Below are 16,979 nucleotides of genomic sequence, written 5' to 3' on the forward strand. Positions count from 1 at the left end.
ACAAAGTTATTCCATTTGTGAGATATCAAATTAGGAGGGAAAAAAACCCACATGAATGAAATAAATCATAAATCTTTCAGACTGAAGTGCTGTGATGTGAAAAATGGGAATCAGAAGAGACATTGATACAGCTTTAATAGTCTCAAAGTGCTCTTAAACATAAGAACATGACATCATGCCTACTTGGAAGAATATTTTTTGCTTGAACAAAGAATGAGCTAAATGTTTGGGCATCTGGTGAACTTGAAAGAAAGAGCCATGTTACCAGGAAGCTGAACAAGAAGACTTGGTACAGGGAATTACGAACTTTGTGTGCCAAAATGGCTCTAAGATGGGCAAGCAAGACATTTGAAGGAGAAAAGGATACTCACAGAATGGCAGAGCCCTTCCTTTCAAAGTGCTCCATGTGTGTATTACTTTCTACTAAGCAAAGAACTTAAGTACATACTCAAAACCGATGAACTTCAGTAGATCTTGAGCATGTACTTAAATGAATTCCTTTATCCTTGGAAGCCATAGCCCTTGACTCCTCATTCATGCAGCTTAGCTGCTTATCAGCCCCTCTACCTAGAAAGATACCTGCAGAGCAAAGCCAGGATTTGCCTCTATCTGATTAAAATTGGAAGAGAAGAAAAATATGCCTGTAAAAAAAATACTGCTCCAAACTGTTTTCCCTTACAGAGTCCAACTGACAAAAGAATATGCAAAAGGAGAAGAGAATTGCAAAGCACTTCTTGTTCAAGCAGGTTCCCAGGGTTTTTCCCCACCTCTTCATTCCAGCTTGCTTTCTTAGCCACCCTACTGTAATTACTCTGTTGCATGCCTTATTACAAATGAAGTTACTGTTGTTACATGTTACTGTTTCACAACAATCAATGCATTTGTATTCCTAGCTCCAAATCTCTCAAACCACACAACACAGTAATAGTTGTGATCAAAAGCAACCAAAATAATTTAATAGGAGGGCAGTGTTCCTCTTATTAACTGGTGATGGATACTTGCTTCTCATGTATTCTAGACCTAATGTCTTGATTTTTATATCAGTTGCACTACTGTATGTCACCACATATCTTGCTAAATCAGTTTGCTTATGGGCACAGTAGCTGATATAACAAGCTGTGTCAGCACATACTGCTGTATCTCAATTCAGTTTTATGTATGTCAGTGATGGTAACCTAAAAACCATTCGTGTGCTTATGTAAATTGCAACACAAATCAGGTTAGATCATAGTTATTAAGCACAGAATATATAAATCTTTTTCATTAGCAGGTAACTGATACGATTCACATCCACTGCTTGGCACTTACTTATAAAGTAAAACAATTCTCTGTTAGCATGTACTCAATTCTACACTGATACACAAATGTAAAAAAGTTGGAAATCAAATATTTCAGCTACATCATACTAATTCCTACAACCCTATGTTGTTAAACCAAACTTGAACCAACAGCATAATTTCATAAGACTAATTTCATGATTTTATGGTAAAACTTAAAAACATTCCAAAGAATTAGAGGAGACCATGGAAGGGAAGAAATCAGAACTTCTTCAAGCTATACTTGAAAGTATTGATAAAGTTAATTCCTTAGATTATTACTTTCAGACAGGGAAAAGCAATTTAATTATAAACAATACTGTGCCCTTTTATTGTAAAGGCCTCTTGTCTTTTTTCTGTCACACTTCTTTTATGGTCTGTTTACTTTCTTTTGACACCAGCTAACAGAAGATTACAGGATTATTTCAGCAGCTCATCACAGGTCATCAAAGTTGGGGTTCAGAAGTACTGTAAAGAAATGGTGTGCATTCAGATCCTACTAGAACTAGTAGCAATGAAGTTAAAGAAAAGAGCTCAGCCCTTTAGGGTTCAACTAAGCTCTTTTAAATAGGAGTGTAAATTCCTTGAAAAAAATCTCTATACAGCCCAGGCTATTTTTACATGAACTGGCACACTTTCTATTTCAGAAGCTCTAAGCACTACCTGAATAAAGACTGGAGACTGCAAAAAATAAAGGTCAATAAATTTTCTTTAGCAATGCACTGATTGTGCACAAAAAATTAATAGGAGAAATGTTGATGCATAAAATGAAACATTAAGAAAGGTGTAAAGCTGGGACAGTACAGCTTTAGTAGTAGTTCTAGGCAAACTCATCCATAAGAGCCAATTTTGAGAAACCCATGCATACAAAGCATAATCTGCATGCAAGCTATCTATATTTTTCAGTGAAGGCTAATTGGTCATTACATGCAAACTTATTTTTAGAAGATGCACATTTAAATTTACAAACTGTAATTTTTGCCTCTGGGCTATTTAGAAGCTAGAAGATTTGGAGGAGGCAATGAGGGATTAGTAACAGTGATTTTTAGGTTCCAGAAAGCACTCTAACTGCAGTCCTGTGCTGCTTTTTTTTTTTTTTTTTTACAGTATTGCTATCATCCTATCTCCTTTCAGAAGGATTTTTTCCTTCTATTCATTCTGTCTTACTAAAGACACAGTGACCACTGAGTTTTCACATAGCATATCTTTATTACAAAGGAAAGGGAACGCTTCCTGATTCAGCTAGAGATACAGCAGATTCAGACACACAGAACAAACATTGACAAGAGAAACGGCTGTTATTAATTACATACATATAAAATAATTAATAATTAATTAATAGAAATTAATTATTTTAATTACTACTATAGAATTTATTTGGCATTACACTACTATCATAGAATGGAGAGCTAAAAAAATGAAGATGCTAGAATTCAAATCACAGAATTATAGAACCACTAAGGTTGGGAAAGACCTCCAAGTTCATCCAGCCCAACCATCCTCCAATGATACCCATTAAACCATGTACCTTAGTAACACATCTACACATCTCTTGGCCACCTCCAGGGATGCTGACTCAAGCACCTCCCTGGGCAGCCCGTTCCAGGGCCTCACCACTCATTTGTATCAAACTTAGCCCAAAACACTGAAAATTATGACAGACCAGTTTATTCCATGCTTTCCAGGTTGTTGTTTTCTACTACATTTGAAAGTTAATGCAAACACGGTCTCTCCTTTTTCCATGAACAGCTGCTCTGGTATCTATCCAAAGCAGAATGTGATTACATTTGTGCTGTTGTAAGGATCACACCATTTCTACTGAATCAGTCTCCTGTTCTAAATTAAAAAAAAAATGAGTGGATAACCTCTTTTTCAGAATTTCAAAACGTGACTTTTTTTTCCTGCACGAATGTTCAAAGGCAAATGAGCAGTGCAAATATAACCATTGATACAAGACAGGTTTCCTAATTGAGATCCTTCCGAACTATTAATTTTTCATGTTTTATTTTCATTTGTTGGGCAGCTTATATTACTGAAGAAGACAAGGTGGAATATCATCATGGTTTTGGCAGAAAATTATAAATGCTGTTGGCGAGCTCAGTTCTAAGTCATTACTATATTATAAATATTTTATCTTGTGATTGAGAAACCAAAAGTAAAATTTAAGGAGAAAGAGATGAATAGGATTTTTATCTGTAACTTTAACTCCGGCTACCTACTATAGATGTCATCTTAAAACCTTTTAAAATTACTCAATTTTTTATGTTCTATCCCTTTATACAATTCAATCCAATATAGAGCCATCTCTCCTATTTCTCATTATGAACAACTAATAAGTTAACTTGTATTGTCTGCTCTTTGTTTATATAGGCCTGAAATTATTTAGAGGACGTTAAATTTAAAAATAGTGTTTTATACACAACTGATTGTCAAATAGAGATGTAATAAAGAACAACCAAATTTTGGCAAGAAGTGCACTGTTCCAAAGTGTGCATTGGTAAGGGATGCAGGTCTATGCATATATAGAGACAGGAGGAGAAGGAAAATGATAGCAAAAGGGACAGGGAAAGCAAATGAAGACAGCAAACTGACAAGCAAATGAACACACTTACAGCTAATTGACTTAGTATTTCTTAACCACATTCCTTTTCTAATCAGAACAATAACAACAGAAAAAAATTCATATAAATTAGCATGCAATTAATATGTAATCCATTCTAGAAGATTAACGTTCACCGATGAATAATACGTAATCGGTATACGAATTATATACATTTGTTAATGATAAGATCTGATAGGCTTAGACAACAACATCCTTATTATTGATACAAAAAGACTTTATAGCACGTGATGTGTCAGGTGCTTAGAAAAACCTTGCTGCTCCTAAAGACTTTTCAGGAATTTCAGCACTATTTTTCAAATATTTAACAGTCATCCAGTTGATTTCCATTTGAAACTACTTGGATTAGAAAAAAAAATTACGAAACTAAAAAAGGATGAAAGTTAAAACTCCATTTCCTTTGCAAACAGTAACACAAGTATCTACAATGCAAAGTTAGCTTTAAACACGCACATTCCTCATAAATGAAGGCTGTAGGAACTTTTAATGTTACAGATGTCTTTCAGAGCAAATTCTTGATTAAGAAGCTAAAGCATATGCTTAATGTGCCAGTCTCCCACCAATCCTACTACTTTGTGTTAATGATGATGTGAAAAGTTATTTTTTGTATACAAACATGGAACTTAGGTAGACAGAGAACATATATACATGTGCTGCATATCACAATATCTTCTGCTCCGTTACTTTATTTAGCTAGCTTAGGCTTACAGTCTGCCTTCCATACTATTTAAGCATAAAGTAAAAAACTTCACAACAGAGATGTAAGTAATTAAGATAAAAAATGTAATATAACAGATTCCAGACTTGTCTATATATTGTAATCATTCTCTTAGCCTGCTTTTCCAAGGTTTAGGATGCTTTCAGTTTTCCCCCATAATAAATTTTTACAGAATCAGGCACCGTTCATATAATTTCTCCTGTGAAAAAACCCAGATTTTTGTTTTGTAATATCTGTTTCATATTAGGAACTTAAATAAACACAATCTAGGTAAGAAGAGCCTCATACATTAAAAACCCCGATGACTTTCAGTATTATTTAACGTGTTAACGCTATCACATCCATCACTGAATGCTTGTTCAGCTTCACTGAATGAACACTGCAAGACCTAGTCAAAACATTTTACCTGGCAGATACATTTGTTCTTCCATTTGCTCAGCACACATCGACCGTTTTGCATTAAGTCCTAAAGGACAACAAAAAACAGAGAATGGAATTGGCAGTATGCATTGCCGACATCAGTTAACCTACTTTGGATTTTCAAGTTTATAGATGAAGTATGCCACACCAAGATCCAGCGGTCCTGGAACCGCCTGCCAGACAAAAGCGCATTTATCAACACAGGGACAGTTGGATCTTGATGAAAATTAAAGCTGTTGAAAGGGGTTTGAAAACCAGATCATCTGTTACCGTTTTTGAAAGTTCTGAAACATACCTCAACCTCCTTCAGTGTATCTCGCAGTTTTTCTGGTCGTTTGTTTTTCAGTATCCAAGGGTAATCTCGAGCTGGCAAATGAAAGAGGCAAAAAAGGTTTTTAAAAGAAAAATTATGTATAGGTGAGTATATATATATATATGTATATGTATATATATATATATATACATATATATATATACATATATATATATATATACACACACACACATGTGAGTGTGTGCATGTGCTTGTGCGCATGCAAACAGCCATTAAATATAATAAAAGTTCTACAAGTTGAACTTCTTTTGCTGTGGAAATACAAACTAGGTTTTCTAGGAGATACCCTAAACACAAGACTTACCTATAATTGGAAGGGAATGGCTATGGTTTCTATTGTTAAGTGATTTCCTTTTGAAAAGCTCGACTGTAGGAACAGTTAGCATAAAATATCCACACTGGCCATGAATTCACCGTAGCAATAGTGCACAAAGCTCTCAGGATGGAATATCCTGCTCAGCTGCTAAGCAATTGCAATGAGAAAGCATCTCATATTCAGTATGTTAACTCAGATTCAAGTTACCAAATCTTCAACAGGTGCTATTCTTCAGAACTAACATTTCGTTGCCCAATTTCAAAAAGCAGGCACTGACGTGTCTGCAAAACATTTATGCATGAATATATGCATATATACAGGTATTAACAACAGGTAACTGTGAACACTATAGGCTATATTATGGAGTATAGTTATTTACAGAATTTGTTCTTGGAAAATTTGTTCTTAAGAATCTGCCTAGTCAAGGAAATCAGAAACCATGTGACTTCCACAGTCCTTTAACAAAAATTATTAATATTTAGCAAAATATTTTGAAAATTGGGGGGTAATACATAAACACTGAAAACAGGAGGCAAAGCTTCCTGGAGCTGCATATCACTAGGCTCGTTTCATGGCTGAGAATCAGGCTTGTGAAACTGCATTATTTAAAAGTGAGCAGTTTTCTGTTCTTGAGTACACAATAAACAACACGAGAAATTAGAACACGTTGTCTTTTTAAAATCTAGTGCATTTAAGGGAAACTTGATTAAAAGTTTTGAGCTCTAAGCTGTCAGTTTGAACGCCAACTTCCAGACTGAATAACTTAACAGTAGTGTCTAAACTCCTCTGCAAAAAGGAGCTTACAAAAAGAGTGCTCTAGAGTGGGGGGAAAAGAAAAAAGAAAAAAGATTTCATCTACCAACAAAAGAGCACACAAATATACAACTTCTCTTTGTATTTTATCGGACAAAAGCCAGTGTTGGTGGAACTGTTACGATAATATTAATTAGGCATGTAAGATCGCATTTTCAATAATTGCCTTCATAAATACTGCAATATGTATCCACATATGCAAAATGGGAAATTGCCTGTATGGATGCTAAACTATATATATACAAATCAGCAGCCATGAATAAAGTTACCCAGCACTCCTCCTGAAGAAATGTCTGCTCTGTTTTCTGTTTAGGCCACTCCAATATTTACAACCACAAGATGTAGTAGCTTGTGTTCTTTTGCATGCTTGAGGTTTCTGTATAACTGGATTTATCTGAGCCTGCTTCTTTTCATACAGCCAGCGCCTATTCGATAATGCTACATGAAGCACAAGGGATGTAAATCCATTATGCTCCTCCCTGCTTAAAACTCTCCCCACCTTTACAGAGCTGTATTGATTCTGACACACAACCCTCCATAGCAGGTATAGATTTACCACGCAGCTGTGTGCACCTTTATAACCATCTCCAGCAGGGTTTCACCCTGCTTCAAACCTAACTTAAGGTGCTGCAAATAACTCCTCTTTCCAGAGTACACTTTGCCTTAAAAAACTGAACTGATAAACTTAATAAACTGAGCTGCTTTTAAACTGATAATGCAGGAACCATGTACACGTTTCAAAGCTAAAAATGTTCTATGAAGACAGCTGGTCATTAACCTGCAAGTTGATTTTGGATGAAAATATTTTAGCTATAATTTTCAGTTTTGAGGCAGTTGGTGTTTTGATGCAAGAGCTAAGTTGGAAAATATTTTAGGTTCATATGCTGGGTAACTTTCATTTTTGTGACTCCTCTCGATAATGAATTTGAGAAGCAATACACACTACTAACCTCAGCGAAATAGAAAAAAGACCAAGACAAAACACAAATGTGCCAGGAAGGAGTAGTTACAACTTTTCTATTGTTTTGTTAGTAATGCTGAGACAAAATGGCACAGACACAGAGTTACACTGGAAACAGCCTGACATTATTATTATTATTATTATTATTATTATTATTATTAAAGTTTTTCCAGTTGTATCATCAATACAAAACAATAATTTTGTCTTACTCTAACAAGAAACTGAGAAAACATCCTTACATTCTGCTAGCTTTTGCTTCTCTTCCAAATAACCATGCTTCATTTGTGATCCTAGAGAAAAGAACAGATGAAAAGATGCACGATAATCCTTACAACTGCTGTCAGCAAATATTAATATTAGAGAGGAGTCACATATTGTGATAAAACACAGAAATTTACCAAAAAAATTAAGACAGTCCTGATGTTTTCACCTCTTAAGTCAGATATCTTAAATTTGCAGTGAAAGAAAGGCTTACGAGGCCCAACAGGTGGGCCAGTATTACTGAGCCTCCACTCTCATCAGATAGTGAAGTGAGCTGCAACTGAACACGAAGGAGCAGCTGAGTCGGTCTATCAACAGAGGCACAGAGACAGCGGGTGACCCACCACACTGAGCCCAGGGATGCCCACACAAGCTTCCACTCCAACCTGGCTGCAAATGGGAAGCAATTCCAGCTGAAGAGACCTTTTGGCCCATCGTGAAACTTCCAGGATTAACAGGATTAATCAGATAAAGAAAATTGATCATTCACTCTGAAATGGCTATTTCAGATAGCAGTGAGGGCTGCAGGAGGCCAGACCAGCACTCGTGCATCCATGATGCCCTCTGCTGGGATGCAGCAAATCCCGAATTCCTGCAACAGCCAGCACCTGCATGCCCAGTGAAGCACAGTGTCTGAGAAGTGTCTTAGCATTCTGCAATAGGTGAAAGGAATACAGAAACAGAATATAAAAACAAAACACAAAATCCCAATAAGGTTTTGATGGCACAAAGCTTGTCTTTTATAATTTTATTTGTATTGGAGAGACAATAAATTACACACAATACATTGTTATGTAGATATTTTCCCATAGCCTTCCTTTTTCCTTTTGAGTAAAGAGTTTTTAAATACTCTGAAGTAACTTGGATAAATGAGTCTCTACTCATGCCTACTTCATAGAAATACAGAGGCACATATCAAAAATTCAAAACGGAAGTTTTCAGAGTGAACTGCCTCTGCCAAAGAACCCTGAACATCTGGAAGCCCTGTTTAGTTTTAGTTATGGGTGATTATTTTACCTGGCTCTTTCTTGTCATAGTACTGATGTACCCCAATGTCTTCATCTATATAATCAAATAGAAATACAGTTAGTTATTGATGTGACACTGGAAACAAAACATAACTTAGCAAGCAAAGCTCAGCATCACAATTCAAGCAAGCTGGAGCAAAGTACTTGGAGTTAAATTGCGAGCCAGAGTGGAAAAACTGCAGAATATACTCTGAATACCAGTTGGAGTTTCAAGAATCAGCAAGCTAGGGCTGAAGGAGCACATGCCAGGTCCTTAGATTTGTTTGCAGCTGTCATTTCACACATGCTTTGATTCTCTTCCAGCTGCCAACACTTAAAAGTGTTTTTTAACCACTTTCCTAATGACCATCTTTTGTGTTCTTTCACAACAAAAGGTAAGAAACACAGGTAAATGCAGACTGTACCTTAGAATAACAAGAAATGTTTTCTGAGGCAAGTTGAAGTCAACAGTAATATTTTTTTTAACATTTGTGGATTTCAGGAAGCTGCCTATCCAAAGGATCCAATATTGATCTATAGGTATTACTGCCTACTGTTGTACTAGATGCAAAAGCATGTATTTATTCCTATGGCTTAGGGCAAGCCCTGGCTATATACCAACAGCCTATCAGCATCAAACACAAGCGTGCACTTACCCAGAGCATCTCCCTCTGTCCTCCAGGTTCCATGGCAAAGAAATCTGGATGCTTGGGCTACCATAAGACTGTAAGCCAGCTTCTAATGTGGCTGACTGCCAAATACTTAGGTATACCATGGCAAGCTCCACCAATAGATCTAAGTCTGACTTAAATCTGCAGTGTTTTAAAACAATTTATTTGACACTGCATGTCATTCTAAATGCATTCTAAACTCAAAAGACATTATGGGGAGAAATTCATGTGCAGAAATGTAGAAAGACAATGTAAAAGATGGAAAATAGGTACAGTATGCCCACACACATATATAATTGTTACAGAACCAGAACAGTTCTCACACACAGACAGGTTGCTATGGCACACGAGTCAATATCTGAACAATAATAACACTTGATCGGTTTTCAATGAAAACACAGTACAATGGGCATGAAGTGTCATAAACAATATGATCCATTTATAACTCAGCAGGGTTTGTTTGTTCCTTTTTTTTACTTTAGCAATAGTAAGACAAAGTGAATGAAGTGTTGGTAAATAGTTTCATGTCTCCTAGAATAATCAATTAAAAATATTAGTATTTCTATGTACAAAGCTTCATATAATCATGCAAAATACCTGGAAGATGAAGCAATTTCTTATTTTCATACTAAGTACAAATCAAAATGCCACTGCAAATCAAGTTGACTACTGATCTTCATTCACCCAAATCAGTTACTATGCTGAAGCTTGAAGTCGAGTAGGGTATAGCTTCCCAAAAGTGAAAAGGCAACCAGTTAAATATAATCTCAACATTTCTGAGTTGAAAGGATGCTCCAATTCTACGATGAGATAAGCAGAGAAACTAAGTCCAAACATAATCTTGCTTTCTAATTTTCTTTCTCCTAAGCTTAAAACCTACTTCATTTAAGTATTTAGAATTTTATATCAATTTAATATTCATCAACAGGCTTTGCTATTTTGTTTTATGAACAGGTAACAGCTCACCGCTAATATGTAAGGTAGTCTTCAAAGACCACAGGTGCAGCTCAGTCAGGCAGAAAGTCATCTGATGGCAGATGGGAGCCCAAGCACTATGACAAAAAGGAAAGAAAATGCAAGAACAGATTAATTACTATCTATCACCAACGAAACCAGTTATTTTGGAAATGAATTGCTGGAAGAATCAACCACTGATGCTGTTTTGTTGTACTTAAGTTGTAGTTTTTAACAACAATAAAATGAACAATGCATGAGAAAGAACAAAATAAGAGGTCATGCATATACATAACCACTGTATACAGAGACAAATCAACATCTGCTTGAAGTCAGAGTTGCTCTTTCCATAGAGAGTAATTTTGTGCTCAATGCTTCTCATATACACTTTATAATCTACCTTTACTCTACAGTTATTACCTTGAAACATGGAAAAGTGAAGCCATTACTTAAAGATCTTCCTCAGATATGAAAATTTGACCTCCGGGGCTCATTTTTTCAGACATTGTACATAGGGAAATATCAATATAGTCATGAAACAGACGTCCTTGTAAATAAAAATAAAGTACATGAAATCAAGACTGACGAAACAGCAGACATGAAGGAAAACACAAACATTGAAAAATTACGCACATAGATTACAGTTTTAAACTGTGCTCTGCTTTGTTGAACAATCCATCTGGCTATTCTTTCTAGAGGATGTGTTGTATTTCAATGGAGCATTTCCAATCTTCTCAGATGCTACAATTAATAGACTTGCCTGCATAGTAACTTCCCTTAGGGCTCAAGTAGGCACATAGACGAATTACTTTGGTTACTTTTGCTAAACCTGAGAATCCACTGAAAGCTGGACTTGGAAGCAAAGCTTACCAAGACACAACGCACTTCAGAGCCACTGCTAGAATGATACTGCACTTCAACTTTTTTCTTGGAACTTTCTTTTTATCTTCATTTCTTTCCTATTAGTATAACTTAAACAACATTCAGATTTTCAGTTGTTGAGAAATAAACCAATTAGAACACAACTGCAGAACTCCTGCGATAAAGTCTGTGACTTCATCACATAAAGACTACCAGACAGTTCTGTCAACAGTGCTATGATGAGAAATATGTGCAAGGATCTCAGGTAGCATCAAGGAAACTATCACAGTCCCAGCAAATCTATGAGACCTTGAGGTATTATAACTGAAGCTAATATGTATGTTTTGATGCACTGCCTAATCCACTGAAATAGCAGCAAGCGGAAATAGTATTTTCTTTACACTGATCCCCAAATGTACAAAAAGTCTTGCTGACTTACTAAATCCCATAGTCCTGTAAGAAAGAAAGAAAAAAATAGCTCACAATGCACATCTAGTAAATGGAATATACTTTCACCTTGGGTGAGAATGAGATTTGGAAAAAAATGCAAAGAGATTAGCAGCGTGGTAGTCTGTTGAACATGGGAACCACTTGTGGTATAAATATGGATGAGGACAACCCCTCGTTTTTCATGTGGACTACTGTAAAAGAAGATTGTGTATTATAATTTTCTTATTTGATTTCATTTTCTTTCCTTTCTTAGAAACTGAAACAAAACTTACATTCCCCAAGGGCCCAGGGATCTTGATTAGATCTCTCACTAATAAAAAGTCACTGAATTGAGTGAACTACTCCAAATCCTATCATGGTTTGACTAAGAAAAAAATGAAGAAAAAAAAAAAGCCTTGATTGGCAGATGATCTGTTCACCTGGAAGGATGGTATAACTGCAGAGAAGACAAGTCTAGGATACTTCAGAACAACAAATAATCTAACATAACTTCCCAAAACAGAATCACAGAATCACAGAATCGTAGGGGTTGGAAGGGACCTCCAGAGATCATCGAGTCCAACCCCCCTGCCAAAGCAGGTTCCCTACAGCAGGTCGCACAGGTAGGCATCCAGGCAGGTCTTGAACATCTCCAAAACTTATATAAGTTGACATCATGGGATGTTTCTATTGTTGCTCCCCCCAGAAGACTTTCAAGCATTAATTCCTTCACTGAATGTCAATGTCACAGTGGAAATCCTCCAAAAATACAGGGAAGCTTTCAAATGGACACTAAATATTCATTCTTCAAACACATATTTTTAAAAAAAAAATTGTACCTGTAAATTTTTTATAAAAGTCTTGTATTAAAATGTAAAAAACACAGACTTCTTAAAATCTGCATTTCAGTTCTGTACTGAATATCCCAGATTAAGAAAAATTCACTGCATCTCTAAAGAAGTAAAAGAGATTTTGCCAAATAACCAGTCCTTGAATTGATCTTTTTGCTACTCCCTTTCTTTGGACCTCAAGCACTCCCAAATCAGCTAATTATTTGAATGCTGGTTCATGTTGTGTCATTGAAAGTAGCCATCTGCCCCCAGAATACTGGTCCAGTCTATCAGTATCCTAATCTGAAATATCCTCAGTTTAAACTCTACAGAGAAATTGCTTCAGTAACAAATACATTTTAAAGTCATTTTTTTTATTCAGATGAATTAATTTTCCTGTAGATCTTTTTGATGGAATATACACTAACTTTCAAAGTTAAGCAATCACAGATCACCATTTACCACATCAATATTTTCCAGCACAACGGAGATGACAGTGAGCTGTTTGCTGCTGGAAAAAAAAGTTAAGCATGAAAACATAAAGAAGCTTTAAGAAATCCACATCGTTCTTTTAAAACTGAGTAGAAATTGGGAAAAATAGGTTAAAATTAATCTATTGTTAGGGTAAAACTGGAATTCAATTTAACAGCTGATTCTTTCTCTGGCTTATGCAACACTGACTGCTTTCACAGCACCTCCACAAACAGGCAGAGATATTCTGGTGGCCGCAAAAAGCTTACTGACAAACGGAGATGTTCTGTGATGGTTTGTCTGCTCCACTATCAGTGTTCAGATTGCTTTGTTTAAAAAAAAAAAAAAGCCCAATTTAATAAATCTTTTTTCTAACCACTGATACAGAAAATAAGCACCTGGTCACTCTGTAACATCAACAAATGCTGAAACTGATATCAAGGGTCCACCCTGACACCTTCAGTTTAACTGCTGCTGTGCCAAACAATTAGGAATTATGCCCTGCGTGGGATATTCAGAGCACAGTTACTTGGCAAAGCAGATGCTTGTGGAAGGCAAAGCCCATTTCACAAGAATGAAGCCCTCAGAATATTTTGTTGAGAACACGACATGCTGACTACAACAGGCTATCTGAATTTTGTCATCTATGTGCCAGAGGCACATACATTGTTCCAACATTGTTCCAAGCCCCCCCAACAGTTAAGGCTGCAACTGCAGTTAAAGACATGCTACCCCAAATGGACTGCCATAAGTCCTTGGGACCAGACAGGATCCATCCAAGGGTGCTGAGAGAGCTGGCAGAGGTGATAGCCAAGCTGCTTTGCATCGTCTATCAGAGTTCCTGGTCAAACAGAGAAGTCCCTGAGGATTGAAGGCTTGCCAGTGTCACTCTCCTAAGGGCCATAAGGAGCATCTGGGGAACTACAGGTCTGACCACAGTGCCAGATAAGATGCAGCAGATCACCTTGAAGGAGATCACACACCATGTGAGGGACAATCGAAGGACCAGGCTCAGCCAGCATGGGTTCATGAAGGGCAGGTCCTCCTTGACCAACCTCATATTGAGTGACCTGCCTGGTGGATGAGGGAAAGGCTGCTGATGTATTCTACCTGGGCTTCAGCAAAGCCTTCAATACTGTCTTCCACAGTAATCTCCTGGAGAAGCTGGCAGCCTGTGGCTTGGACAGGTACTCACTTTGCTGGGTGATATTGGTGATAGGTGGACAGGTGGACTGGATGATCTTAGAGGTCTTTTCCAACCTTGGTAATTCTATCATTCTATCATACTAGGCTACGCAATAGCCTTTGGTAACAATATGCTCCTTCCAGGGAAGCTGTCAGAAATCCAACATTCACAGTGAGAGAAAAAAATATGGGGTTCCCCTCAAATATCTCCTTGTGTTTTAGGACACCCTCTCCTAGGAACAGAAACAGGTAAAATAGAAAGCTAACTTGGAGGGGGGGAAAAAAAAAACCTTTAAAAATGCACTCCAGGGAAAAAAAAAAAATCTATGTATATATATTAATTGCAGGTTAATTACACAATAAACCTACTATTTTTAGATTTCAGAACAGATTGCCCTTGCCCTTTTAGTTTTGCCTCCCATTGCCTGCCCTTTTAAAAGTTAGCAGTGTCTCTCTGGCATCACTACAGCTCATTCATTACTCTATAACCAGTTTGTAACTTAAACAAGAAATGCTCAACAAGCTAAGTCACCAAGTCACCCTACAACTTATTCTATGATTCCATGATATCATATTTGGAACTGAAATCAGTGCCTGCTTTTTCTTCCCTTTCATGACAAATTCCTCCTTCACCAAGGAGAGAAATTCCCTGCAGCACTGATAGGCATATTTGACTCTGTAAGATAAAGCTTACATCAAACTAGGTATGTTTGATTAGTAGCTATTTTCTGTACACTTTCAGTAGATATAATTTCTTTGTATAAAGCGTATCAAGTAAAATATACTATGTTTAAAACATTTTTAGCTATGTAAAATTTACAGTAATTATTTGTATGAAACTGGCTTTGGCTGTCTCCATCCTTTCCTGTGTCGACACCCATAACTATACATCTCCCAACCTGTTCTGCTGGTATCTCACCAACCAGCTCTCCAGTTTCTCCAACTCCTAGCTTTGATATGCCACTCTTTGGAGGCAGACACAGGCTGATCTTCTTTTTGTGCTTTTTTCCTTGCCGGCTGCAATGTCAGCTGAGCCCAGGCCAACCTCTTCTCAGCACCACTATCTTGACAACCTGGAACTGAAACTCCTTGCCTGAGTTTTTTGCTCTCTTAACAACATAATGAGCTCCATTTTTATATTTATTTACTTCTCCCTTAAACCACTTTTCTACTGAGAAAAGGACAGATTTTGTAGTATAAATGAAAATCAGGCCCTCCACTTAATTTTAACTCCAATTTAAGAAGTAAAAATACAGGCCTGCTTTTATAAATCTTCTCAGTGCATAATGACTCATATTACAATATTTGTTTAAAAATATTTTCAGCTTATACGAATGACAAGTTGTTCAATTATCATAAATTTTAATGCAAATATTTACTATTGTTACTTCCTTTCTCTCTAATGCAGCGGACATCGACGACTGAGTTCATTTTCTTTGTGAAACACATGAATGAAGCAAATTCCTTTCCTTAGGCTATCTTCCCCAGCCTAAATAAGAAACCTATTTGGTAGATGGGTGAACAACACACAGATCATCACTCTGTAGTGAAATACACAGTGAAACTTTTATTGTAAGAAAGGCCTAAATACAGCTTGCAGAACAACCATTGAAAGGAAATACGTTATCTGATAACTCAAGAATTCTGGCATGAAAATTATACATTGTAAACTAATTCCCATATACAGTGAAGTTGTAACATGATTCCTTGAATTAATTTTTATGAGGGCTTTTCTTCTGTTTTATGAGACTAAATGCAACCTTTTCTGCAATGACAATTAGTTATATTTACTGAATTTTCATCCTTCAAGGCATATAAACAGCACCTTAAAAACACTGAGGCTATTTGATGTATCATAATACACTGAAATTTTGTAAATGCCGTAAAACAGAACAAATATTTAATTTCCAGTTGTCATTAGTTAACATTACATCTACAACAATTGTCTTGGCCCTAACTTAATACATAATACTGTCATTGCATTAAAAATGTTGAGGTGCTGATCCTGATTCGGTCACCTTGGCAAAGCTCCCAGTAGTACTATGACAATAAGTAGCTTACATTTAAAAAATGTAGCCAGAATTAATTTATGTTAAACAAGTTTTGGAGATACTATTATTCTGATACAGAGCAGCTGTGTATGGCCAAAAAGCCATGCAGGCTCTTGCTCAGGATGTGAATTGTCGGATGAGAGACAGCTGTCCCATTCATTCTCCATGACTCAAGCTAACAATTTGTTTTGTGCTTACTAGATAGAGGGTGCTGAAGCTCAAGGAAACACTACAGAAAATCTACATGCGTAGATTTTGAAATCTACACGGGTATTTCGTTGCCATCTAATTGCTTTGTTCAGTTGTTAGAACCTAAGCACAATTTTTGCTGAGCTGTGACCCAATATGATGACGACAGGATGTAAAACTAAGTTCTGACTTGGTAAATTCTAGCTTACTGCCCAAATCACTCTACCATCTCTCTCCTCCCTTCAGAAACACACTTCCTATTTATATTATTGGGGCATTCTTTTGAAAGACAGCCATTGATTCACTGAACAGATAAGAGGAACAACAGTGAGGTAGAATGAATTTGAGGGAGGTAATGCCATTTGTCAAGAAGATATTTAGTTTATGTATCAGCCACACCTCTGATAACATTAATGAAGCTAGCAATCATTCTGCAATTGATACTACAGGCAAGTATTACGATCTGTAACAACTCTGTCAGAGTGGTGTGAAAAGTTAAGAAGGTCACAGAAAATAGATATAATTGACCCAGGTTTTTACTCCTTAGAGTGAAAAGTTCATATACACATTTT

At 36.6% G+C, this 16,979-nt stretch overlaps 1 protein-coding gene across 1 annotated transcript in view; it reads right to left on the bottom strand.

Annotated features, from left to right (window-relative positions):
- LOC122182159 (WD repeat containing planar cell polarity effector) overlaps nucleotides 1–16,979 on the bottom strand; it is a gene marked incomplete at its 5' end in the record, with an annotated part of 134,427 nt that overhangs the window by 83,998 nt on the left and 33,450 nt on the right. The window contains 5 exons of the mRNA XM_042875218.1: nucleotides 5,061–5,120; nucleotides 5,370–5,440; nucleotides 7,738–7,788; nucleotides 8,777–8,821; nucleotides 10,404–10,489. Coding sequence (XP_042731152.1) covers nucleotides 5,061–5,120; nucleotides 5,370–5,440; nucleotides 7,738–7,788; nucleotides 8,777–8,821; nucleotides 10,404–10,489 — 313 coding nt within the window. The remainder of the gene's footprint in view (nucleotides 1–5,060; nucleotides 5,121–5,369; nucleotides 5,441–7,737; nucleotides 7,789–8,776; nucleotides 8,822–10,403; nucleotides 10,490–16,979) is intronic.

The sequence above is a fragment of the Lagopus leucura genome, unplaced genomic scaffold (genome assembly GCF_019238085.1).
Source record: "Lagopus leucura isolate 7727_CA_CO unplaced genomic scaffold, USGS_WTPT01 Super-Scaffold_73, whole genome shotgun sequence".
In the NCBI taxonomy this organism is placed as follows: Eukaryota; Metazoa; Chordata; class Aves; order Galliformes; family Phasianidae; genus Lagopus; species Lagopus leucura.